The following is a 27,240-nucleotide window of genomic DNA, read 5'->3' as shown; positions in this document are numbered from 1 at the left end:
TGCTTGTTGCAGTAGAATCAATGTACTCTCTCCGAATCCCACCTAACTTTTTTTTGTTGACCCCACGCCTCCACCTCCTCTTCCTCCCCCCGCGGTAAGCCCGTCCACCCTTTACAGAACACCAGTCGCTGAGGAAGAAAGAGAGAGCATCCTCCAAAGTGCTCTCATGTAGGGGGCACGATGGCTGAATGCAGAAACGAGCAAAGCGCGGAAGTAAAACCCTCGTGAAAGAAGAAAACAGATTGAAAGCTTGAGCTACAAACAGAAGGGAGGAAAAAAAGGGGTGGCGGAGGTTAAGAGAAACCAATTTCATGCTGTGATCTCGCAACATGTTATAATTCGACTTTGGATGAGCTGTTTGTAAGCACAGAGCCAAGTTCAGTTGCTGCTTACTTCAACAGAAACCGCTGCTTTCCAGCTCACTTCAACTCGCTCCTCTCTGCTCTTTTGTGGTCTTCATGCCTTCGCTGTTCCTTTATCCTCTCGCCCTCTCTCTGACGGACTATGCTGTTTTTCAAACACGGGTCATATACATATCAGAGAAAACACGATCCAAACATTTGGCAATGCCAGCAAATTAACATTTGTCCTCTACAGGGCTGCAACTAAAGATCATTACATTTTTTGATGAATCCATCCATAGTATGAATCACAGATCCACTTTCTGGAGTCGTAGATTAATTGGTTGAAGGATAATTCTAGTTTATTACATCTTGTGTGCATCCTATTTTCTATTTGCTGATCAAATCCATAGTTGTTGACATTTTATTCGCAGCAGTTTTTCATTGGGTATATCTAGCTAGCTTTGTAGGAAGATAGCATCCCCAGACTTAATCACTCCTGCTCTGGTGGGCAATTGTTTCTGGGAAAAACGTCAGTGAGCAAAACCCCAGATCAGTTTGAACTGATTTAAAAGTTAATTGCTGAGGTCTGGAAAAAGCAGTGCCATTGCTAAAAAAAAAAGAAGTCCAATGAGTAAAGAAACAGTCAGACAGGTTTTTAAACTTTATAAAATAGCTAACAGGAAATACAGTGAGGCCAAGTTAAGGAATGAATGACGCACCTCAACTGGACGTAAACCCGGGACATAGTGGGTCATGATTGTTGCCTTGAACTCTGGACCACAAAGGCCTTATTGGTCAAATTGTCAGTTGTACACATCTACAGTTTACAGACTGACTTCCTGGTTCATCTTGGACCTACTGTACTTTGTGCAGTTGCACACAAACACGTTTTTTCTTGTGCGCTGAGGGATTGTTAGAGCTTTTTGGGAACCCACATTCAGTTTTGCCTCTAAATATAGTGGTTTAGATAATGACGCTACATTTTATTGCAACCTGTCTGATCTTCTGACTGCTTGTGTTTCTTGCTTTGTTGACCTTTGTTGTAGCAGTGTCGCTATGTTCCCTGATCTCAGCAATTTATTTCCTGAATTTAGGTTATATGTTGGTAAAAGATCTTAGCAAAAAGAAACATCTACATAATGAGGAAATCCTGGAAAACACTTGAGCAATTTTCCATTCCAGTCCATCAGAACTCCCCAAAACAGATAACATTGCCATCTGAAAGAGCCAAGTTATGTTCAAGATCATATTACGGTTGAAATGGTAACTTGTGTTATCGAAATGCTGTGAACACACCCCCAAGTCACACCTCGTGGTTGCACATGCAGGTTTGGTTCGGTTGCTAAAGTTAACGTGCTTGAAAGCTTGTTTTGCCAGCAACGGTTTAAGATTTGGGATTCAACGCTGCCTCACGTTTCAAATGTGCGTTGGGCAATTTTGAGAGAGTCAAACCAATGAATCAGACTTCCAAAGAGAGGAACATATTATTGTATGGCTGTCTGTCATACCAGCTAGATCATCAGTGAAAATGACCTGGAAAACATACTCTAGAAAAGAGTGGGAACCCTGAAAAAAAACAGATTATAGCCATGACCAAGAAAGCTGTAGGCTGAAGCCGAAGCTTAAAAATATGTGCAATGGTATAAAGATAGAAGCTGGCATTTATACTTGGTAAATGACATAATTGATTCACTAATTATATAAATAATACTTCCTGTCAATTGATTCATCATAGTGCTCTCAGCTCCTTATCCACTCGTGTCCTCTCTCCTCATCTCCTCCTTCAGTTCTCGGACTCACTCTCGGCGGAGGCGACGCTATCGGAGGTCAGAGTCGGACAGTTCATCTTACCAATCTCCCGCAGAGGACAGGTAGGATCCCGTCCCTCCCCCTCCTCACCCCCCCCCCCTGTTTTTTACTCCCTCAGTTTATCTTATCAGCTCGAGGTGTCTGCCAAGTTCCTGGTCACACCACAGCGATGACTGATAAGGCAGAGGTGACTTCCTGATCTCAGGCACGACCGGCCCTTATCACAGCTTCACAGGAAGTGGCCCCATATTCACTCCACAGATCGATGCATTCAATTATAATAACCTATTGCTAAATTTTTGAAAGTTGAAGGATGTTGGTTTTTCACAGGTTTTTATGGATTATACTGAACTGGGTTGACAGCATGATGATCGTAGCTTCGACTGGTCTTAATTCATCCTTAGATAATCATTGATCGCCCCTGAATTCAAATTTTTACATTTGGAGTGAGAATCCTTAAGAGCTCAATTAGTGAACTCTGACATGTAGAGTTGTTCCAATATCGATGACAGTATCAAGAATGCCTCCGATACAGCCGAAAATACTGGATTGTGTATCGGGGAGTAGCCTACGCGAGTCTATGCAACGATCTGATATCATGTTATAATTTCATTTATCAGCTCAACACGAGTCACTCGCTGTCCGATTCGTACAGCTGGCCTGAACAGTACTGCACATGTGCAAACTAGTTATTCACACCTGAGGTTGAACACTCTACAAATCCGTGTTGAAATCGGCAGGAAGAGCGCTAGTTAACGTTAGCTGTTAGCAGCCGGTGGGCAGCACAGTCCTGCTTGGCAAAATAACGGAGCTAACAGCTAACGCTAACGGAGGTTGCATTGAGGTACATTATTCTTCATTTTCCAGTTTTTTGCAACCAGGTCGCTGACAGAATTGTTTTTAGGGAGCCATAAAACGCTGATGGTTGCATTATTCTATACATTACATTGTGCAAACAATATCTACTTCATAATGATTTCTTATACCGGGCGACTGTGGCCGAGTGGAGAGCAGGGCCGTCTTTCAATCAGAGGTTTGGCGGTTTAAACCCCGGCTCCGGCACCACTGGTTGCATGTCGATGTGTCCTTGAGCAAGGCACTTAACCCCCCCCCCAAAAATAACTGCTCCCGTAGCTGTGCCTACGGTATCATAGCATCTGAATTGTAAGTCGCTTTGGATAAAAGCGTCAGCTAAATGACTGTAAAGTAATAACTTGTCTGCTGTCACTTTAGGCGGAGGAATTCACAATTGAAATCAAGATATATTGAGCTTTAAACTGCCCTTTTATACAGCTGAAAATCAGCTAATCCCCCAAACATTTCTTTTTAGTTATGTTAACACAACAGGTTACAATTAATTTTAAAGGTGGTCAAAAAAATGTCAGAGGTAAATCCAGATATTTCACTGACATAAAGTGTGCATGTGTGCTACTTTTTGTCCCACTCACTGAGGTGCAGTATTGGCTGCAACGGAAAAGAAGCATTTATGTCACGAGAACTAAATCCATCCATTTTTCCTACAGACACCATCTGCATAAATCTGTGAGGCATCAGGCATTCGGAGACCTGGCAGCTGTAGTAGAAGAATCCAACGGAGTGCTTGACCACACGGACATGAAATGGAGACCTGCAACCAAATCAGTGTGTAAAACGGCTCCAAAATATCGCTCCGTCCTCTCAACCGCTACCGTAAGTACACTTTAGGACTCTTAACGTTGCTGCCGCTGGTTCAGTTTGATTTCCCAGTTATGGTCATGTAAAACAGCTTATTGTCAGTCAATATAAACTGCCCACAGTGAGGCAGCTGGGTTTGGAACTTTGTTTTTCAGCTCATTAGTCAAATTACAATTACACAACCTGGTGTTTTTTCAATCTTTTTTTATATTAATTGTCTTAACCCATTTAGCTGTTCTCTAAAGAATAGATATTTACAAAATCCAAAAACTATTCATGGTCTGACTCTGAGCTCATTTTATGCATTCTTTATTTTGCAGTTATTTTGTTGATTCTTGATTTTCTGTTTTTAAATCTAACACCGTAGAAGACTCATTACCATACGACACCGGTGGAAAAATGAAACAGTCACTATATTATAGCAATGTGAATAAAGTTTTTTAAAAGCAAATTTTCCCTCCTGTTGAGAAACAAAAGTGACAAGATGAACAATAAATATTTTATTTTCAAGAGCTATTTCTCACTAGATATTTATATTCCTTTATTAAAGGTATGTTTGTTCCGTGATGTTGTTAATGAATATTCAGTGCCAATATTTTTCCTTCGTCATTTCAACAAACTGTTCATTGCAACCGTGGTCAAGACACTTAATAACAGCTTTATTTGTTTACCTTAAACATATTTCCATGTAAATGTAGAATTAGATTTGTAGTTGACTGCTACAGGGTGCAATAAAGCCTCTAGTTTAGTTTAAGATCTGTCTGTGGTTAGATCTGTGGCGTACTGCATACTTCACCGTTGTAAAACTGTAGCGCCACAGAGGAAGTGAAGCACTTGTTCGCTGGCTAAGGCCGTGTCCCGCTGCTTCCTGTACCGTCCTCATTTAATAGCTGTTAGGGATAAACCATGATCCCTTAGAATGCCTTTTTATGATTTTTTTTTTTTTTAAATCCCAGTAAAGCAGCTCAGAAAATCTTTGTAAATGCAAAAACAAAAATGTATTGACTTTCTTAGGCTGATCTCATGACCCCTTGTAGTTAAATCAATGAAAAAGACTCAGAGACTCTTAGAATATGTTTTTTATATTGACATTTGTCTTTATTACTGTCTTTCAGGAGCCAGAAGTGGGGAAAAAATTTAAAAATATGTCCTTTTCACTTCCGCCCTTCTCCCCTCATAGTTTTATGTTAAACTTCCAGCTGATGGTTTCAGTTGTTCAGATTGCAGATGTGACCCGCAGCTGAAATGAAACCAGCAGAAAACAAACATCTTTAAACTGTAATTGACGGCTTCTAGCTGTTTATTGCAGGTTGATTCTGCTTTTCTTTTTCTTTTTTTTAAAGTGATGTTCTCCCAAAGAGCCTCATAAATACAGCAATGTCCTTAAACTCATTGTCTCATGCTTATTGGAGCATGCGATATATTTAATTTCTCTCCAGCAATCATTAAATTATGCTAATCGCACGGAGAAATGTTTTTAATCACACACCACAGGGTTTTAATTGAAATTCAATAAATTAATCCATATATCGAGTCATGCCTGGCATTCAGTATCCTCGTCTTTCAGCAGGACTTCACAGTTAGTTGCTGAGGAGTAGCTTACTGGATCACAATTATTCAGCGGTGTTTGCATTTATTTATGGGTTTTGGTTTGGTGATGCAGAATGATCTTTGCTTAATATTTCTTTCCCAAAAAAAGCAATCCATAAAGGGAAAGGTAGGTATAACCGTAAAGAAAAAACCTTCAAAAATATGAATAATTGACATGAATGTGGTTGATTATTAAACATGTCAACCTTTCTTGTAAATATAAGTGATGAATTGGTGAATTTCTTTTGTGGTGGAAGCATAAGAAACGTTGTGGCAACAGAAAATCACAAGAACCTTTTGAAATGTTTATCTGAAGGCAGCCTTGTCAAAACATCTCCAGGTGACATTGAAGAATGTCCCTGATTAAAATGTTCTGTAAGTGAAATCTTTTACTTTTGGGTGCGATGCGAGTGGTAGAAGACGAACAAAGACTAAATTTCCCTCAGGGTCGGTCTTCAGACTAGAGGATGGGAAACCTTGAGGAGGACAGACTGGATAAACCTCTCGTAGTCGCCAAATAAAGAGAGATCATAATTTTACAAGATTATCGAACTATTAAGTAGAGTCAGTATCTTTTCCCGTCTGTGGACGTCTGCAGTAGAACAACTTCCTGGTTTCAGTGTGCAGTAGTTGTACTCGCATACAAGCACACTTTTAAAGTATTCCGGGACTTTTTTGCTCCTGAATAACTCCAGAACAATGCACCATTAAGGAAAGAAAAAGGAACATGCCAGTATAAATCTAACTGGCTCTGGGTTTGAAGAGAGGGTTACTGTCTTTTTCTTGCAATTTACGACTCTAATGATGCACTTATGTTGCCCGCTCTTCCCTTTTTCTTACACCTTACCTACTTAAGGAGGAAATCTTGATTGGTAAGTCGATGCTATCCGCAGATTTAGGGCTTATACTTGTAGGTCGGTGCAGGCAAATGATTTACTTCTTACAGGAGAAAGAGCACAGTCATCTGTCCCATTCTGAGGGCTTTCTTAGTTAGACTGATGGGATCTCTCTTTGTCTGCAATCCTTTTCATTTCTACATAATACCCATTTTGTGATGTTTGTTCGATGTTCTTTAAATGAGGCTTTTCAATGGGGCTATTGTTTACTCTTTTTCTCTTCACTCGAGTTAGAGCCGGTAGATCTTTCCACGCATAGTTTTTCTTTCTTCTCTGCTCTTTTGTTCTTCCTTTTCATATAATTGTTTTAGTTGAGACTGACTTTATCTCAATTTGTTTCTTTTTGATTTCTTTGACTTAAGTTGAGTTCAGACATTCTTTTGGGGTTAATCGCATGCTTTCAAATTTGCATGATGTCTTTATCTTTCAAAGTTTTCTGTCCCGAGAAAAAAAAGCACCAAAAAAAAAAAATCCTTCTCTGTGTTTTCAAGGGAATATGTGCCTATTGTACTAGAGTATTCACAGTGCATCAAAGCAGATAGCAGGTTTCATTTATCGACACACGTTTGGTTTTAAGCTGCAGCCTATTTGTCTGTTTGCAGATTATGTCGTCAGAACCTGGAAGAGAGATTTTACACGGAAAGGGGTCTCAGCATTTATCTGGCCAGGCCGAAGTTCCGCACGATTACGATTCGGGGAATGACACATCTTCGCCGCCGTCAAGCAAAACTGGTGTTTTTCAGGCGAGTGTCACTGACAACAAGAGGAACCTCTGTAAACGTCTGGCCTCGCCAGAGAAGCTGAAGTTCACTGACAGAGACAATGCCTCTGATTCAGGAAACTCTGTGACCAGCTACGCTTCCATGTGCAAACCTTATGTGGAGGACGGCTTGTCTGCAACCCTTTTCAGTGGAAACGGCAAGAGGTAATGTTGTGTTCATAATAAATAATCCACCTGAATGAATGCTTCCCAGGAATTGCAAGCTGTTTATCTTCTTTTTCCACGCTCTGTTTCGTCTTTTGAAATATTAATCTTATAAGTGAGAACAAGGGAGGGCATTTTTTTAAAAACGACTCAGGATGCAGCCTGGGCTTTATCACTCAAAGCAGTGAAACGTGTTTTCGTTGCAGTGGGCAGATAACCTTGGGGTGTCGGGTGGAGGTTGTGAGATCTCCAAAGACTTCCAGCTGTTCCCAGAGGATGAGAAAGTCGTCTGGAAGGCGAGTGAAAACGCGGTCATCCAGCAGCAGGAGCAGGAGCAGATCCTCGGGGAGCTCCAGATACTCTGGCCGCTACTCTCGAAGCCTGTCGTCCTGCAGGTGGGTTAACTACGTCTATTATATCACTAATATCCAATAATACCCAAGTTATACTGAGAACTTTTCTACTTTTTCAATTTGCACATGAAAAAGTGGGAATGTGGGCAGCATCACTTTGGATATCCATTGTGCCCAAATAACAAAGCGTATAAATAGCACATAGACATTTGATCTTTTTATGCCACGTTGTTACCTTGAAACGGCAGCAGTGGCTTTCGGCAACAAAACCACTTTAACAAAACTTCACGGTTGGGCTTAAAATAAGTACATAAAATATAAAATAGAATCTAAACAACCTACGATAAGTTCCGAAAACATGTCACAAGTATGTAAACTAAGCAAAACTTAAACAACGTAACACAAGTACGGAAAACACGTCACAAACATCACTAGCGTAACTTTAAAATAACTCAACAACACTTCAGGCCAAGAACACCGGTCTCCTGGTTGAAAGTCCTGTATTTGTTTGACCCACACACACACACACACAAGCATGTTTTATACTACGTCACTTATACCGATATATATACGTATATTCACACGTATGCGTGTACACTTTATGTTTAGTGCTCATGATAATGTTAGCATACTAGCACGCTAAGCTAAGATGGTGAACATGGTGAACCATACATCTACAGAACATCAGCTTGTTAGCATTGTCACATGTGAGCATGTTGCCATGTTAGCATTTAGCTACATACAGCTAAGTACAGCCTCACAGAGCCGCTAGCATGTCTGTAGTCTCGTAGTCTTGATTGAACAGCTTTACATGGAGGTACCTGCTACATGTGTTCGTGCATCGCAGTAAAAAAAACACTCATGTGCTGCCACTAAATACATTAGAAAGACAAAAAGTATAGAATAAAAACAGCAGGCCTGTCGGGGTGTAATCGTAAAGTCCCCATTTCCAGTCGCGATAAGAGACAAAGTCATTCATTAACCAAAACACAAATGCTATCATGATATGTTTGCAAAAGGAAGTTGATGGAAAGATGCACTGTTTCATTTTGCAGAAATTTCAGGAACTTGCATAGAAATGTGTATGGAATTGTAACTACTGGTGCTTTGCTCGATTGCGGGGGATAATTGTCGTTTTTCTCGTTGCCAGCTCATACTCACGCTCACCGAGTTATTCGGCTGATCCGAGGCGACGAGGCAGCGTGGCCAGCCTGAGCTCCAGAGGAAGCTACTCCAGACACAGCGCTGACAGGTGAACTTAACGAAACATTTTTCACCCGCGCGACGACTCCTCATTACGAGCGTACGGGAACAAATACACATTTACATTGTTAAATGTTCTCTTTGTTTTGGCCGCTTCCCAGACTACGAGACAGAAAGAGAACACATAGCTCCAGAGGGACAGATGTGAAGCATGCACAAAAGGTTAGTGGGAAGAGACAAAGACGGAAATCCTACTCGCCTATGAAGAAACGGAGGAGAGACTCACCAAGCCATCTGGAAGCACGGCGAATCACAAGGTACAGCTTTTTCCCACCTGGGTTTTTTACTGCTACAATATACATTATTATGCCTAAAGGAAGCAAATATGTGCTGCTGGTCCCACCCTCAGTCAGTGGGACAAGTCCCCAACCTGAAATCTCTCTCATCGTGTTGATGAGCTGCGTACCTTGAAATGGCATTTAGCCAAAAGGATGAGATAACCGTCAGCTCTGAAGCCACCACAGGTGCTAAAGGAACAGATGGTGGAACACAGGCGGTCCGAAATATGAAAAAAAAAGTGTGATGTTCACACTTTTTTTTAACAGATCTTGTCCGCCACACAGTTAGGTTTACTTTTCTTTTGTTTCATACTGCTCTTTGACAGCAGCAGTTGATATGCACGATAAAACACTACACTAAGAGGCTAAAAACATCAGATTTTATGTAGTTATTGCTCCATTAATCTATATTATTTCAAAGCTGCACTGATCAATATTTGTATATTACTTATGGGTCAAACCCACAAAGAATTGTCACCCGACTCTGCAGTTCCCCTCGACTCTGCAGAGCGTTTCAGTGTGACGCTTGGCCATATTTGCTACGCTTCAAACGATGGCGCTCTAGGTATCCCTCTAGTGTCACTTTTGAACGTGTCAAGGACGGCGTATAGGTTAGTTTTAGCTCATTACATGCATATTGTCTTTTCAAAATAACCTCCAAACATAGGTTAACTTAGTTTTTAGGGTTACCTGCGCAACAAAACTACTTGTTTAGGTTTCGGCAACAGAAGTACTTTGCTCAGGTTTAGGAAAAGATTGTGATTTGAGTTCAAATAACTACATTCGTTACGTAAAACTACCATATTTTCCACCTTGCAAAGTCCACATACGTAATTTCTGTTTTGATGGAAATCTCTTCTCTTTTGCTGCTAAATGCTCCACGATGTTCGACAGCTAGTCGCTAACTTTGTCTGTCTGCCTGTTTGGTGCTGAGCAGTGACTTTATTAGATGGGGCTTAAAGGTTTAGTCAAATTCACGCTGCAGCTTTAATGTCCTTACTGTCTGTCAGGTTCACACCACTTACTCTCTTTGCTCTCCACAGTGCCAGGAAGCGACCCATCCCTTACTTCCGACCGAGCCCTTCCTCCTGCAGCCGCTCCACCAGTGTGTCGTCCTGGAGCAGCCTCTTCACCCGCAGCCGCAGCCGCAGCCCGCTCCACGGCATCAGCCGCAGCCGAAGCCGGAGCCGCAGTTACTCCTCTTACCGGAGCTACAGCCGCAGCTCATCCTGGAACTCCATCTTTGGGACCCGCAGTCGCAGCCGGAGTCGCGGTTCGCTGCACAAACGCCACAAAACCAGGCATTAGGGTTTCCAGGAGCACGTTAAGGGAACGGAGGTCTCGCGGCCGTGTTTCAGCGGCGGATGTCGGAGCAGCCGGACTGTGTGCGTCTCCGTGCTCCGCTTTAGAGTGGAACTGTCCCCCGCAGGGGTTCGACCACGTCTTTCATTGAGGCGAGTCTTGTTCTCTCTGCCCGCAGAGACCTCTGGAGACTGAATGTCTTTCTGTTTGTTTTGTTCTCGTACTGCATCCTCTTGCATCAGCACTCAAAATGGCCTGAGACTGTTCATCTCTTAGATATTTGCAATAGAAACTGCACATGAAGCAGAAACAGTGTTCCTGTGTTTGGTCAACTCACATCGCTGCTGCTTACTTTATGTCCATTCACCTCCCATTAAGTTAATCTCTTAAATTAATGCTTCATATTTATTTTAAAATTGATAGCTCATTGAAATAATGCATAGTAAGGCCTGAAGGTACCAAGGTTGAAATTACATAATTTCTGAGGGCAATAGACAGTATGTGTCGGCTAAAGCAAGAGCAGATGCACCAGTTTCACAAGACATCAGGCGTTGACTGTCCCACGTCAGGTCTGTATGTTGTGGATTTTGCGCCGAGTAAGCGTCGGGGTAACATTCGAGCCGTTGGATCCGAGTGTTTACGAATGGCTTCGGAGGGATCATGTCAGGAATAAAGAAAAGGTTTATTGCTCTGATCTCTGCGCTTCACGAGGTGGAGAACAAACCTGTTCCCTCTGAAAAATGAAACGGGCGAGGGCGGCCTGACGGCGAGCAAACCGGCTGTCAGCTCAAATGTCAAGTTAATTTATCCTCTGATCAAGTGGGAAACGATTGAAATGTCAGTCCATGTAATACAACAGAGAGCGATCGAAGCGCTGCACAGGGACAACATCTTCTCGGTGTCAGAGGAGGTATTTTGCTTGACAACTCGTAATGAATCTGTTTCGGGGAACAAAAAGGATACTTTAAAATGTTTTATTAATTGTGCAGCACCATCCATATTTATTGTTTATTTAATATTTATTGGTTTGTTGTCCCTCTCAGTGGTCAATCTTTCTATGCAACACTGTCAATTTAAAGTTATTATGACACTGCTGTACTTTATGTTTGGTTTGTTGTCAGATGTTCTTGGTGTTTTGCCACATTACTCACTCGTAAACCTCAAAGTAGAGGCAGATGTCCAAAAGCAAGAAGGTCTGACCTTTTGTTTTTGGGTGCAAAGGTTTGACATTTTAATATGTTAATTCGCTGTCTTGCCAAGAGAGTCGGATGAGACGATTGATGCCACTCTGATATATGTCTGTTAAATAGGAAGCTACAGACAGCAGCTAGGTTAGCTTAGCATAAAGACCGGAAACAAGCTGGTTTGGCTTTTCTTAAAAGGTTAATCTGCCAGCACCTCTAAAGCTCACGAATTAGAACATATCTTATGTGCTTAATCCGTACAACACTGTGAGGAACTTTTAACTGGTTATGAAACAGTCTCAATGTATTACTGATGCTTCTATATGACCTTCATAAGTAAATGAGAGCGTCGGCGAGAAGATTTATTCGTCTATTTCTATATAATTATTCTTAATGCTTCTCGTCTGTGCGGGGGCCTCCAGCAGCGACCGGCCCACCGCAGTCAGACCCAGATCCGGCTTCGCTGCTGCCTTCGACCCGCAGTCAGAAGCTCCAGCGGGAGGAGGAGAGCTCAGTGTCCCACAGAAGCATCTCCTCCTCCAGCCAGTGGCAGAGCTTCGCCTCTCTGCTCCTCCGGTCGGTCTCCCCTGGGAGCCAACACTGTTGCTGCTGGAGGCCCAGGCCGTATTGCTGGGCCCGCTGGAGGGAAAGGGGTCATGGGAGAACCAGAACCAAGACCTCGCGTAGCAGACTGGCAGACCCCTGCTGCAGTAAAATGAGAGGTTTTCTAAAGGGAGTCCGGTGCTCGGAAACACTACAGATTCTGTCCACGGGGACCGCCAAAATCAACACAAAATGAAAGTTCCTTGTAGTAGCTTTAAGTGTAAAAGTGTACGGGAGGTTTATTTGCTGGACTGTTTCTCGGCGAGTCACAAAGACGTCTTGAAATCTCCACCGTTTAACTGGAAACCTCAAGCCTTTTTATGTACGGATTAAACTAACGAGATATGAAGTGTTATTTAGTGAGTTTAGGACGGTTTCAGATTAGCTATTTCTTGTCCTTATGCTAAACTAAGCTAACCAGCAACTAATCAAAACTTCATATTTACTGCACACACACACACACACACACAAACAAGAGTGTTATCCATCTTCTCTCGACGCATTTTCTCTAAGTGTCAAAATTATTCAAAAAAAGAAGTTAACTTCAAGGCGGCTTTGCCTCCAGAGTTTGAATCTGCGAAGGAAGTTTGAAACTGCCTCTCCGTATAATTAGAAGTTGTATTTCTCAATCACTTCAAATCCATCATCCTGTCTGTGTAACTGCTCCGGGCCCGACAGACTGCTCTCTATGCACTCAATACTCTCAGCTTATTTCCCTGAATGTCAACGAAATTGGACGAATGAGGGAAATGTGACGCAGGAAGAGGAAGGGACTCGGCACAAAAAAGTCATCCACAAACTCTAAATCGACGGTGGAAGATTTGTGCAGTCGAGTAGATAAACTGTTCTTGATGGGAGCTCCCGGGCCACAGCGCCCCCCCCCCCCCCCCCCCTGTCTCACAATGTAAAGTTTGCATCAGTTCTTGTGCAAAGTAATTTTTGAATATGTAATTACTGTGGTGTAAATACGCATCTGCATTGTATAGATTATACAAAAAGGTGATTATTTAAACTTGCAAAATGTGATTTGGGCCTTGTTGGATGTTAGAAATGTTGCTGTGGATATGATGCATTGACTAGTGGACGGAGGAAGAGAAGACGAAATGCCCGTCAATGGACTCTAGGTCTTTGTGCTACAGATATCCCTCCGATCATGTCTTTTGTTACCATGAAAAAAAAGAAAAAAATACCAAGTCATGTAGCAATAGTGACCCAGTGTTTCAGTGTTAAATCATGCACATGAAGGAGCGTTTTGTTTTACATGCTGTCACATTTGATCTCGTGTCAGTGGGAACTCCACATTGTAATAACATTGTGTCGTCTGGAAACAAAAATCATCTTCTCCTTTCACTGCGTGTGTAGAATAAGCTCTATGAAATCATGTCCTGAATTAAAAAAAACGTCTTGTTTTACGTTCTGAAGACGCACTTCTTGAAACACGACCCCCCCCCCCCCCCCGGTTTATCCGTACTGTGACATCAGTGTGTTTGACCAGAAGCTCTGCGTTACTCTGCTATTAAAAAGCCAGTGAGTCACCGAGAGGAGCTCCAGCTCTGAGTGAGTGACATGTGGACACTAACTTCATCTGGTGAACAGAAAGGGGGAGGCTGGTCTTTGGTCAGCTGTTGCGCCTGCGCTGCAAAAAATATCCACATCAGCAAGTAATTTCATCTTAATTTAACTCCTAATCTGTTTTTTTGACGCTAATAATCAGCTGGCACATATTATTTGGAGTAGAACAAGGTGTTACTGTATCAAGTTCTCTTTATTTCTAAGGATTTTAAGGCTCTGTTTGACTTCTTATAAGGATATTTTTTGCAGTGCGCGTGCTTTCCAGATCCTCCCAGCACCTTCCGGAACCGTCGTCTTGTGAAATCCCCGTCCAGTATAAAACCCGCAGCCAAGAGGGTTTCATTTTTTTAGGAAGAGCAGTGCACGCTTTAACTGTGCGTAGTTGGATAAACTGGTGACCGCGCAACATCCCAGACCGATAAAGTTTTACCACACATAGATTACAGTAGTTCTGTATTTTAATTGTTAAAAGAAAAGTTTTGGTTCGGGGTAGTTTGGTCCAAACAGCAGAACTTGAACTGGTCTAGAAGTCATCTGGACATGGCAGAGGGAGACTTCTACACGATGGGAAGCCGGCAGAGGTTTCCCCGGGATCCGTTTGGAGAGTCCCCGTTCAGGGATCAGCTCGGGTCTCGGTTTATGGAGGATGACTTTGGGATGCCATCTTTCCCCGAAGATTTGGCAATGGACTGGCCGGGCTGGGCTCGGCCTGGTCGGCTAGGCACGCGCCTCAGCACGTCACCCTTCGGCAGCGGTCTACGCGCAGGTTTCCCCTCGCGGCAGTCCGCGGGAGGCCCCGCGGTGTACACGAGCAGGTACGGCGAGCCGTCCTCCCGGGGCTCCCCGACCACCACCAGCACCAGCACCGGGGGGGAGCCCTGGAAAGTTTGCGTGAACGTCCACAGCTTCAAACCGGAGGAGTTAACCATCAAAACGAGGGACGGATTTGTAGATGTGTCAGGTGAGTTGGGATGACGTCGCAGAGGCCTGAACTGAACTGAAACGGGTTGTTTTTCTTCTGCAGCATAAATAACTTTATAGTCAAAGTTTATTGAGGATAAGGTTCTTACTTTTGCTATCAATGACACTGGTCAGAGTGAACCCACTGTGACATCCATAAGCTCAGTTTTATTCATCGAGCACATTTAAAAACAACAAACTCCTTTTAAAATGGGGATTTAATCATCCACAAACATAAAAGGAATGATAATAATAGAGTCAATTTAACGCATATTGCACATAAAACATCTTGAATAGAATATAAACTAAATAAATTGGGCAAATAGTATCATCTGCTTGTGAAAAACACCTAAAACGTGCAGTGTTGTAACTTCCATTAAGGACATTGAGGTCATGCCCTCAGTATTGCTATTATTAAATAATATTACATAATATGTATTAAAGGTGTACTCTGCAATTTCTTAAGACTCAATATCTATGAATATTTATTTTTGGACAAACTATATACTAGAATTAAATAAAGTAATATTGTTTTTGTGTCTCTGGCTGTGTTAAAACAGCCTATAGATCTGAATTAAGGAAGATAACAGTTAAACAGATATAATTGAACATCTGCAGTGTGTTTGTAATGCAATCATATTAAATAGTAATAATTTCATTGAGAGATTTTGAATTCTTGAAATTCTAAAACTTCTCATCCCTTCAATATATTTTTTTATTGTTACTACTTTAACTTTCCACTAGCTGGTCACATTTAGACAAAATATCTTGAACAACCTTCACGTGAGACATAAAACTTGCACAGAACAACATGTGCACTCGTAAAATGCACGGAAAAAGCAGCAGCAGCAGTCCAGCCAGAATCTCCTCTCTCAGGATCTTCACTCCGACCTGACTGAGAAGCTCCGGCTCTTTTCTCTTTGGCAGCAGGCTTGAAAGCAGCACAATGAAAGCCTCGGCGGTACAACATGGTCTCAGCATTAATTACTCTTGATATGGGAGAGCTAAACAGATTTTGGGGCCTGGGACTTTCATGTTGGCAGGCGGATCCTTCAAGCTTGGACACCTGTTTCAGATTCCTGTAGAATCACTCCCTCAGTCACCCACAAGCTCGATTTAGATTTAAGGCAAGGCCCGTGACAACAGTCTCTGTTTACAATAAGACGAGCCGCCGCTAGACGCCGGAGAGAATGTTCTTGGAAGCAGTTTTTCTCTTTCCTGCTGGTGTCACGTTCGTGCCCAGTCACTGGTTATGGGAGTAAGTTACAGAAATGACTTCCTCGTGTCAGTGCTTCATAGAGAGACAGATGAATTCCAGGGATACCCGAGGGCGAGGAGGACAGCAGGGCCCCCGACTCTGAGTTTTTTATAAACACATTGTTGGTATGCCAGTTGGGTCATTCAATCAGTGCCATGTTGGGCCTGTTAGTGCCTCGACCCCCCCGCTGATCTAAAAGTGTGACACACAGGAAGAGTGATACAAGCATGCTGGAGGTGTTCAGTAGATGAAGGAACAAATGTTAAACACAGAATCCTCCAGATGAACTCCATGAACTCGTCATCGCTTACAGTTCACCTGAGCGGTGCCATCAGCGCGTTTAGATCCGCTGATTGAAATGTTACTGAATCTTTCTTTTGCTCTTTAAAGATGATTTAAAATCTCATGGAAGAATTACAAAAATAATCCTGAAAGTAAGATTTTAAGATGCCAAGCTAAACTCACAAAAACAATAAAAATGCATCGATAAGTCCCTGTTAGCATTATAAATAGCACTTTTATAGGCCTAGTTCGAACTGGACGGAGCTAATCTGACCAGCAACAGACTAAACTGACAAAGGAACCTTCCAGTCCCTGTAATGTCAGAGCAGATGTTTTCTAAAGGGACTCCGGTGTTAGGACGTTTGGTGTAGAGTGGGTAGCATGTAGTGGGTTTATTACAACGTTTTCACTGAAAACAGCTACCTGGTGCCACTGAAAAGGAAGTAGACGAGTGTAAATCGAATCGGTACAGTTGTGGGTCATAAAACCCAGAAAAATGTAGCTGAAAATCACCGTAGAACTTAGTGATTTATTATCTGTCAATTTCTCACTAGGAGCACCACCTTTAGTCATCACACATATTCATTACATCCAGTGTTTATGTAAACATATTGATGAGTGAAGCTTTAAAATAACTAACTGCATGGTTACATTGGCTCTGAATGACACACAGCAACAGAAGTATAAAAACTACAGTCCTGTCCTTGTGTAATACTTTATGACAACAATCAATAATAAACAGTCAATTTATAGTTAATAGTTAAGTTAATATTTACTATTAACAAACAATGAAATGATCATAAATACTACTATTGGTAATGCTATATTTTATGATATTTTAACAGTTAATTTGACATTATAACATTTTATAAACTTTATTAAGTATTTGTTAATGATCATCAAATTATTTGTCAACCTTTTTAAGGAATTCACTTTGTTAATGGTTTATAATACATCTATAAACATTATTTGGATGCTTTTATGAAGTTGAAACTGATGTTTATAATACCCTGTTAAACGGTTAATAGATATGGTTCCTAATTTGTTTCTGGTCCATCTATAATGTTTATAGATGTTTTCATTAAGTACTTAATATATTGTGTTATAATATCTACCACGATAAACTGAATAAACAGTTTACTGATGTTATCAGCATGTAAGTCTTCTCTTCTCTTACCTGCTATAATACAATATATCATTTAATATTTGATATTACACAAATCTATTTTAAAACACCTTAATAATAAATATATAAATGATAAAATATAATATTAAATATTATGTAATTGTTATGTAAAAGTGAAATAACTATTAACTAAAGTGTAATCAACTATCAAAAGGTCATTTATTAATGATGGTTATTATAAAGTGTTACCGTCTCTCCTCCCAGAACATTCGGTATTATGAGCGTTACGTAGAGCATCTGGAATTTAGCATGTCTGTCGTAAGAATCTTAAAAATAAGCGAGCGGCAGCGCCTCGTTGGATGACTCTCCATTATTCATGACCTGGGACCAGTTTTAAGTCTTGGTGAGCTTTCAAATAATAATGTCATGACTTCACCGGTGATCTTAGCACAACCCTCTCTGGAGTTTTGATTCCACCCTCGTTCTCCGGTGGAGTCCAGCACTCTGGGCGGGCGGAGTCGTCACTGTGGGGGTATTGGGTAGCGCACAGTGGAGTGCAGACGGGGGTCGAGGGGTGGAGCGGGCCGTGATATTTAGCAGCCCCAGAGCAGCTGCTATAGCGAGCCCGAGAGATACAACGGCCGTAAACCGAGCTAGCGGGAGGTGTTTCATCATTTGATGTTCATTTCAACCCACCCAGTGGCCCCAAAGTATAAAAAACACACTGCCACAGGTTGAGCAATGGAACACCGTGTGGGCCAAATGAAACAGGTTTTGATCCCAGTGTCATCACCGGCTTTATTTATGATACATGACGTTACTAAACTTATCTAAACTAAAATACATATCTGAGGTTATTTAACGTTACTCTGCACTCTCTCACTTATTTGTTTTGTTTTTTTCCAAACAGGAAAACATGAAGAGAAGCAGGAAGAAGGAGGCATAGTCACAAAGAATTTCACAAAGAAGATACAGTGAGTATCATCTCAGGGGTGATTGATGGATGCAAACTCTCTTTTGGTTTTCCACGCTGCACATTATGACCACATGTTCAAGATATAAAATATGTTGCAGTGTTGGTACATTTAAGCCATAATGTATATGAATGCATTAATGGTTTGCAACCATAGACTTTAAAACTTTATTTTCTGCAATTTCAAACGCGTCTTCTCGGTCACTTTAATTCCCTCTTTGTGTTGGCGTCGTTCTGTAAAGAATATTGTCGCTACTTTTAATTTTTTATAATAATTTATGTAACGGTTTGTTTTGAAAAGCTCTGTGTGTATTAACTTTGCTTGTTTGCTGAATACTAACATGTACGTGAAGGACAGAATGGACAGAAAACCCCACAAGAACGAAATGCTAGTTAATCAGAAGCTCAGCTGGAAGACTTTGACTTTTTTATGGAGAACTCTTGAAGGAAAACTTCACCAACAAAATGACCATTTGTACATCATTTACTCACCCAGTGTTACCTTGACCTCTCGAGTATTATACTGCGTTGCGTGAGAGCTTGTATCAGGATGTTTTGATGTCATTTTTCTGTTTACCATTTACCTCAATTCATCAAGACTTTTCTCAGTTGTTCTGACTCTTCATTCGCCGTGGAGGCATGAGAGAGAACTAGTTTTCCTTAAGAATTCAAGGTACCAAGGGGATAGTAATTGAAATAAAAATGGTAATTGTGTAGGTGAAGTACTCCTTTACATAGAAGAGTACTTTTAGAAACACGGAGAATCATGTCCTTACTCAACAACATGACGACATCCTGTATCGTTGCTGTTAATTTATCTCCTAATAATATAAAAGTCAGTCCACAGCTCTCACTTAAAACGTTTTAAACAGCTGCTACAAACAGCTTTAAGAGGACAGTTTGTTTGTCCACTCCCGAACACTAGAATACTGATTCAGGCTCTGCACGGAGAAGTGTCGGTGTGTACGGCTGCACCAACGTCTCGCATGTTGTCTGACTGTTCACGTTGGAACTCATCCGAGCCAAAACGGGTCACAGAAGTTTCCACAACCTGCCCGGCTCTCCGCCTGTTTTTAATTGGGCAGCGAGAGGACTTCAAACAGCAGTGCTACTAATCGCTGGTGCGAATCGCTGGCGCGTCACTCCGGTTTCTGCTAATTTCCTGTTAGCTAATTAGTAAGCAGTTGTGCTCGCCCAGCACTGTTCATGTCACAATCCTGGTAATTGGAAAGCCCTCAGATCAGGCCCGTGCTCCTCAGCTAAGCAAAACATAAAATAAACGACTGAATGTGTGTGTATATATAGGGGGTGGGTGGGGTCAAATATATAAATAACTGACCTCGATACCCAAATCCTCTGCTCATAAAAAAAACAGAGAGATAGCACAGTCACAGTACTAGTTTGTATGGTTGAGGATGTACTTTAAATCAAGCACCAAGTACTTTTTCATTTGGTTTCTTATGCAAAGTAACTAAAAGCTGTCAGAAAAAATGGAATAAAATGCAAATATTTCCTCTGAATGTAGTGGTGTGGAATAACAGAGAAGATAAGATATGAGATAAGATGATCCTTTATTAGTCCCGCAAAGTGCAACAACAAGAGGCATCGGTAAAAAGCAACTATAATAAATAAGTCATCAAACAGTAAAGATATCATAAATAATTAAATCATAAAACTAATATAAAATAGATCACATTACTGCACATATGAAATGTTGATGAAGCACGAAGAAATGAGAATATTTTATGTAGCTCACAATAAGTTTAGTTCTACAGTAAACATGCGTTTGTGAATGTTACTTCCCACCACTTTGAGTGTACGACCTACAAATGAATGCAACAAGTTCATGCCAATATGAGCATGAAGGGTGACAGCAGATTAAAGGGAAAGTAGTCGCTCCTAAAAAGTCAAACGGCAGCAGTTCATTCCAGAAATGATTGATAGAATACAGGTTCTAAGGGTGGACTTTTTTGTTAAACATGAAACATGTCCGGTATTAACCAAATATGTTTGTTGAATCAGTTCAGAGGTTGGAGAAAAACAACATACAGTTTTAAATGTTTTTGCACACACACACACACACACACACGCACTCGCCGTGTCCGGTCTCACTGTCTTGTCTCTGTCTCTGCATCTCTGTCGGGGGGGAAAAGCATATTGGACAGTGTTTTGGCAGCTCTACAAAATCAATGTGTGAGATAAAATGTGCGCTTGCCAGAGGTGCATAAACTCCCCGAGCTGGACAGATAAGGTTTCTTCTGGAGTCCCACGTTAATGGGCCGGCTGAGTGATTTGACTTTGTCAGAAGGGGCAACTTTGCTTCGCAGCGATTGGCCCCTTGAAGAAAGGTGGGGTGGGGGGGTTGATGCAGGAATGAGTCATAAATACTCAGAAATGAGTCGGCATTTTTGCTGCACTTTTGATTCCCTCCTCTCAAAGTCAACAGGTTTTAAGTAAAGTGCCATTTAGAGATTTTAACGTTTTGTTCTACAATACAAAAAACGTCAAAATGTGCCCCTCTTGTGAATTTTGATGCTTTTAAGTGTCTAAAAAAAGGCGGTTGTGAACAAGTGGCTAAATGAGACCACTAAACGTCATCACACCGGAATAGTCTGCCTTCATCTTGGTGGTGGTGATGTGGGGCCATGTGACCGTGGTGTAGCACATTTAGATTATATATTTATAGTTTTTTACGTCTGCCGATTATATTTAGACTAAACTTTTTTTTTTTAAAGTGGTGTTTGTTTGTGAATAAACATCCTTCAACTTAACATCCTTTTTTGGCACCACCATCGGTTTCAATGTTTACAATACTTTAGTTTACGACCAAATACCTGAAAATGAACGGTAATCTCATCAGCTTCAACCTTACTTCATGTTTAGTGGTAGTTTTAATAACATGCTAACATGCTAAACTATGATGGTGAACGTGGTAAAAAGGATTTCTGCAATGAGATGCAACCTGTTGTTGGCGATTACAAAAAAGTTGCAGTAATCCTAGAGTCAGAATCAGCATGTTTACACCTGCTAAACATCAGCATGCTAGCATGCTAGCTTTAGCATTTAGCTCAAAGCACTAACTGCAGCCTAACAGAGTCGCTGTAGCATGACTGTAGATTCTCAGTCTGGTTTCCATATTTTTTGATTGACATACATTACATTGCACAGTAGATTCAATGTATCTGTTTATAGCACATTCGCAATTATTATCATGAAGTAGAATGAAAAAAACCCAAAAGCAGCAGAGAGTCACTGCTCGAGCCTGAGATCTCATTCTGAGAAAGATTAATATTGATGATAAAACTTCAAACCTCTGGGCCTCCTCCATCGTCCCATCCACCCAACCCCACATATACCTGAGCGCCTTTGTCCTTTGAATGATGACCTACTTCCTGCAACTTGTATTTATTTTATTTCTTAGCTTGAATTGAATCGCTCTCGTTCCCTCCAATACGGAGGTCATGTTTTCGGTTTCGGTTTTGTTGATCTGTTTGTCAGCTGGATTACAGAAAAAACTACCTGCCTGATTTTCATTACAACTCTGTGGAAGGATGTAGCATGAGCAGGATTACAGGATTTATCTTTCGCTTTTGTGCACATTGCCAGATACTTTCGTGCATTTGGCCTTGGCAGAGATCTGTTTAGGTTCTATCTAAATAGGATGTATTATAATCTGATGCTTAAGACTCTATATTTCTATCATAACAACTTTCTCCATTTTTTGTTATTTTCTTTTTCCCCCCTATTGCACCCCTAGCGATTTAAGGAGGTGTGGGCCCTCCATTTTATTTGTTTCCCCTTGTCTCCTTCGTGTACTTGCGATGGGTCTGGAGGGTGTTGTTGTTGCAGTGGACCTGTAAAGCTCAATGACACGCTGGACGTGATACTGTGCCCGCACAAATAGACCTGACTTGACCCCTCTGTCTGTCTGCTTCTGTGTGATGAAGCTTCAGTCCCTTCTGACTTATTTCTCAGTGAAGTGGGAAAGCCAGTGGAGGGTCCTCTCTAATTAAATGGAGTGCAAACCCACAGTCTCGGCCTCCTCGTCTGAACAGGGCAGCCTGATGTTTATATTAACTCCCAGAGACACTTGGCTGCTCACACCGAAAACCCACAATACCCATATTTGGCCACACTGTCTGGACAAAGAACAGAGTTGCCTGGAATTCTTGTGTGTTTGCCTCTGAAGCCGTTTGGAGGACTTTCATTCCAAAGGGATGGGGGTGATTTTGATAAATAAACTTGAAATCAACATGATAACTTAATACCAGTATCAGTTTGGTAAAGTAACATCATTAAATAGCATTGCTCCGGAGGTAAAACCCTTACATACTGCAGCTCTGGCTGAACTTCTTGCAAGTTGTGCAAGCCAATTATCCCACTCTTCTCTGGCAAATATAACATTTTCAGCATGAGAAGTGTCCAAAAAAATTATTAAGCAAAGAGGAGAAAAAATAAATTGGCAAATAGGAAATTAGCTGTTGCCTGTGTGACGGATGAGAGCAGCAGATTAGGAAACTGTACATCGATGGTAATTTACAGGTGTTAAACTTGTGCAGACAGACGCTCTCGTTAATTGGAATCGGGGTTATTTCGTAGCTCACACCTGGAGCCTATGTGTGTTTTTCCTCTCCCTCGTCTTCGTCGCAGAGCTGGAGAACTTTTAATGAAAACTCCTTTTGAGTTCATCTCCCGGGTGTGAGATTGTGTGAGCGTAGAACGAGAGCTATAGCCGAGGAGGACTGGGTGAACATTTTTTAATAACAGTCAAAATCCCAAGCCACGTCTCTCTCTCTTTCTTTTTTTTTTTTCTCCTAAATATACAGTGCTAAGATCATCTAACTGCAGGCTGTTTATTGGTATTGTCAGTAAAAAAAATCCCCACAATTTAACAATGTTTTGGCAGCAGCTCTTATGGAGGAAAATATCCCAGATTTGCATGACCTCCAAGCAGGAAGTGAACTGTTTCTCTAGGCTGTTTCTCCTCACCGCTCTCCTCCGTTTTGTTGCTCCCACTCGTGCTTTTATACATGCTGAACACACAGCAGCTCACAGATTTTACACCAAGTAAACTTCTGCTACTCTTAACATCTGAACTTCTACCCTTTTGCATAAAATAACTAAAAATCCCACTCACTCATTCTCACCTCTCTCTTACTCTTTCTCATCAGGATCCCGATAGATGTGGACCCCGTGACCGTCTTCGCCTCCCTGTCCCCCGAGGGCGTCCTCATCATCGAAGCTCGGCAGACGCCTCCGTATTACCTCTTCAGCGACGAGGGCTCCCCGCAGGGTGGAGACGTGCTGGAGGTGGAGGCCCTCAAGCCCCAGGAGGCCCCCGCAGTCTAAAACCCAGCGTCCTCACTAACGTAACGAATCATCCTGCACTATTGATGACATGTTTGATAGAAAATGTGTGGCCTTCAGCCTAATGTTAATGTGTAAAATATAATAGGCGAGTCTTGTTTGAGGTCCTTATTAAAGCTGCACAAGGAAGAGATTTTAATTATACAAGCAGATAAGTGAAGAGCTTCCTGTTCCTACAGACAGAGATGCTCTACATCGGCCTCGTTGCCCAAATTAAATTCTGGTGTCACTTCTTTTTCATGTCAAAACTCAAATGTCCAGAAGAACCCCAAACTTCAGATGTTTTTTTTAACTCTTTTATTACAATGATTGGAGTCCAGCTGTTTGGATAAACTTGTACTCATGTTTTATTTCTTCCAGTAGACCCAGTCTGTGTCTCTCATGTATTACTGTTAATTAAATGCATATCTTCAGAACTGCAGTGAAGTTTTATTCGATTTTTTTTTCCAAGTTCACAAACTTGTGTTTGTGCAGCTTTAATAGTATTTTGTTGGGCCGCTGATGCATTATAAGTCACAGCATTCTCACTAACCGGTAGGTTAATATGACACTGTATGTGAATCATAGTTGTATTTATGTTAACATGCAATTCATTTAGTGGAGGTTTTTGCATCGATTGTATTGTATGTGATTTATTTGGTTGAAAAAAAAACAAATGTGCCTTTTATTTACATGAGTGCCTTGACTTCCTTCAGTTCTACAGCTGTTTATCTTTTGAGTTGATGAATGTCACTTAAAGAATCGAAAGCAAGTTACCTTTGGTGGCTTCATTATGGGGTGAATCGTATTCTACCAAAGTGTATTGTAAATATACTTCAATCATGTGCCAATTCATTCTAAATATTAATCTAAAGTGTTCCACGTTTTTTTTTTTTTTCTTTCTTTTCTATTTGAGTGTTCGGGAAGATGGCTGCATGGTTGCTGGAGCGGACAGACTGACTTGTTTGCCAAAGACGTTTGTCTCCTGCATTCTTTTCTTTTTCTTTTTTTTTGTGTTGGCTGATGCAATAAAAAAAAGATGTCCGGCCAATCTCCCAGTGTGTCTTAACATCTGTGTCTTTTTTATTGAGAGCCGTGCCACTCTCTGGCCCGGTGCCAATGATCCAAGGAGCCTGTGGTGTTATTGTTGGATAACAGAAGGAATTGGGCAGCAGATTAGCGGAGGGTTTAGTGCTGGCTGAGATTGGCACCGCCGTGTGCTGCGGAACGGGCCAAATGCACGGAGGCAGCACTGCCAGAGCTTTTTGTACGCAAGTGCACAAATAAATGTAAAGAAATTGGGGCAGCTCCTTTGCATGCTGTGTGATGTAAAATAGTGCAATCCTCTCTGTGTGTTGGAATCAAGAGGGATGATCAGCTGGGAAAGAAAGTTGAAAAAAAACGTCTGTATTTACTGCTATTAGATAAGTGGACCTTCTGCTGCCATGGCAACGTCATAATTGGGCAAGCTATTCACGTGGAAGTGACTAATGCACAGCTGTGCAAACGTATAGCATCAGATTAATGTCAAAACCTCTTGGCTGGAACGACATGATAATTAATCACTTCTTTTTTTTATTTTGCACTCGTGTATTTTCAGAGGTATGAATATGATGCTCGTGACCGTGATCACTTATTCAGGAACGGTTGCACATTCACACATTCGTTTAAAGATTGAGAGGATGTAAAAAAAAACATGGGAATAATGAGTGAAACCAACACAATTTTCACATGCTCTTGCTTTATTGGAGCTCCAAAGACAGCATGGTTATATATGGCTACGTGTCTACGGACTAAAATGCATCTGTTGAACTGGTGCAAGGCAAGCTGTGCAGGCTCTTTCAGTGTTTTGTCAAAATGCGGTGTGTGTGTGTGTGTGTGTGCAACATTTTGCAGATATTCGTGCCTCTACTTGGCGTGTTCTTGTTTTACGTCGGCGGCCTCCAGCTCCTGGCTCGGGCCCTCCTCGCTCTGTGGACTCTCGGCCAGCTCCGGCTCCTCAGGGTGGGTGATCTCCTCTGCGGCCTCCTCCCCTGAGCCTGCCATCACCTGGATCTCTCCGTCCATGGCTGGTTCTTTGTGTTCAGCCTGTTCGGAGGCATCCGTGTGGATTTCCTGATCCTCACGGCTCTTCTGAGAATCTTGAAGAATTACTATGTCTTCGCCATCTACAGGCGCTGAAGGGCTGGACTCTCCAGCTGGCTCTTCGTGGGTCTCCTCCTCCTCCTCCTCCTCTTCCTCCTCCTTCCCCTCGTAATGCTGCTGAGGCCCAGCTGTGGCGCTGCCAGGGTGGGCCTGATCGCCCTGAACCTCTCGTTGAGACTCTTCCCCATCGTCTTCTGCAGACGGAAAACACTGGGCCTCCGGTGCTCTGCAGTTATCCAGTTCTGTATCAGGGTCTTCATGTTTTTCTCCAGTCACCTCCAGCTCCACCTGTATTTGTGCATAATTATGAAGGAAATGTCAGCAGTGAAATGAAATCATTACAGCTAGCTCAGCTCATGCCCCACCTCAATAACACTGAACTTGCATGCCAGTCCTTTCGTAAGTGGAGATTTAAGGGGGATATTGAATTGGATGCAATCAGCACATATTGTTCAGAACTTGTCTTTAAACTCTCCAGTTGAAAGGAATGCTTTGACATTTGGGGAAATGTGCTCGACTCATCAGGAAAGCAAATAAGCACATATACCAAAATGTCAAACAATTCCTTTAAGGGAAGTCACTCCAAGTGAATAGGGCGAAGTTTAACTGATAGATGTCAGCATGAAACTTCTCCACTTGATTACTCACAGTGAGCCAATTCTTTTTATGTGTTAGACGTTTTCTAAAATGTTATGTTTAAATGTGCAAATGAGGAATTATCTTATTTAATATGCACTCATTTGCATATATTCCCAGAGCAGAAATCTGCTCAATGGATAAAGCAAGGTTCGAAAATTCATTTTGATGATTTAGAGTCAAAGGTTTTTTTACAGAGGGAATTTGGATATCTTTTTGTATTAATCAGAAAACTCTTGTCAACAGCCACAAAAAAACAATTTCACCATGTTTTTTAGAAATGACATGTTCTATAGATGAATCATATATGAACGTAAAAACCTTCGGAATAGAGATAAAAATGAAAATATCACTACGAAACGTCCCCACTTTATTACTTACATTGAGACGATCATCTTTTGTATTACAAGTTTTCTGAAATGTTATGTTTAAAAGTAGAAATGAGGAATTATCTAATGCAAACCTTTGCTGAATTTAGGACAAAACTACAGAAACAAATAGACAAAGTAGCAAGATGAACATCTAAAAGTGTGTTTGTTTTTAAATGTATTTAGTTTAGTCTGAATAAAGACTAATAAATAGCCCCAAGTATCAAAATGTATCAGAGCGTGGGGTGTCTCGCTCTAAATGTGAATAAACTTCCCTGCTGTGGTCACCTTTATGGGAATGATGATGGGAGGAGGAACGGAGGATTTGGAAACTGGAGCTTCCACAGTCAGGA

The 27,240-nt window shown here is 41.5% G+C and overlaps 2 protein-coding genes across 2 annotated transcripts in view; both read left to right on the top strand.

Moving 5' to 3' along the window:
- The window catches only part of srrm4 (serine/arginine repetitive matrix 4), a gene marked incomplete at both ends in the record, with an annotated part of 55,089 nt that extends 44,649 nt beyond the window's left edge, over positions 1–10,440 (top strand). The window contains 7 exons of the mRNA XM_079160802.1: positions 2,132–2,215; positions 3,677–3,842; positions 6,916–7,238; positions 7,445–7,633; positions 8,742–8,843; positions 8,956–9,111; positions 10,176–10,440. Coding sequence (XP_079016928.1) covers positions 2,132–2,215; positions 3,677–3,842; positions 6,916–7,238; positions 7,445–7,633; positions 8,742–8,843; positions 8,956–9,111; positions 10,176–10,440 — 1,285 coding nt within the window. The remainder of the gene's footprint in view (positions 1–2,131; positions 2,216–3,676; positions 3,843–6,915; positions 7,239–7,444; positions 7,634–8,741; positions 8,844–8,955; positions 9,112–10,175) is intronic.
- A 3,708-nt stretch (positions 10,441–14,148) lies between these two features.
- Positions 14,149–24,787, top strand: hspb8 (heat shock protein b8). The gene is made up of 3 exons (XM_079160981.1): positions 14,149–14,754; positions 18,330–18,393; positions 23,564–24,787. Exons 1-3 carry the CDS (start codon positions 14,334–14,336, stop codon positions 23,739–23,741), a joined length of 663 nt encoding a protein of 220 aa, XP_079017107.1. The 5' UTR covers positions 14,149–14,333; the 3' UTR covers positions 23,742–24,787.
- Positions 24,788–27,240: the final 2,453 nt, after the last annotated feature.

This window comes from Pholis gunnellus (assembly GCF_910591455.1).
Source record: "Pholis gunnellus genome assembly, chromosome: 6".
In the NCBI taxonomy this organism is placed as follows: domain Eukaryota; kingdom Metazoa; phylum Chordata; class Actinopteri; order Perciformes; family Pholidae; genus Pholis; species Pholis gunnellus.
The sequence above is the reverse complement of the archived record's forward strand: the minus strand, read 5'-3'. Positions and strand labels throughout refer to the sequence as shown.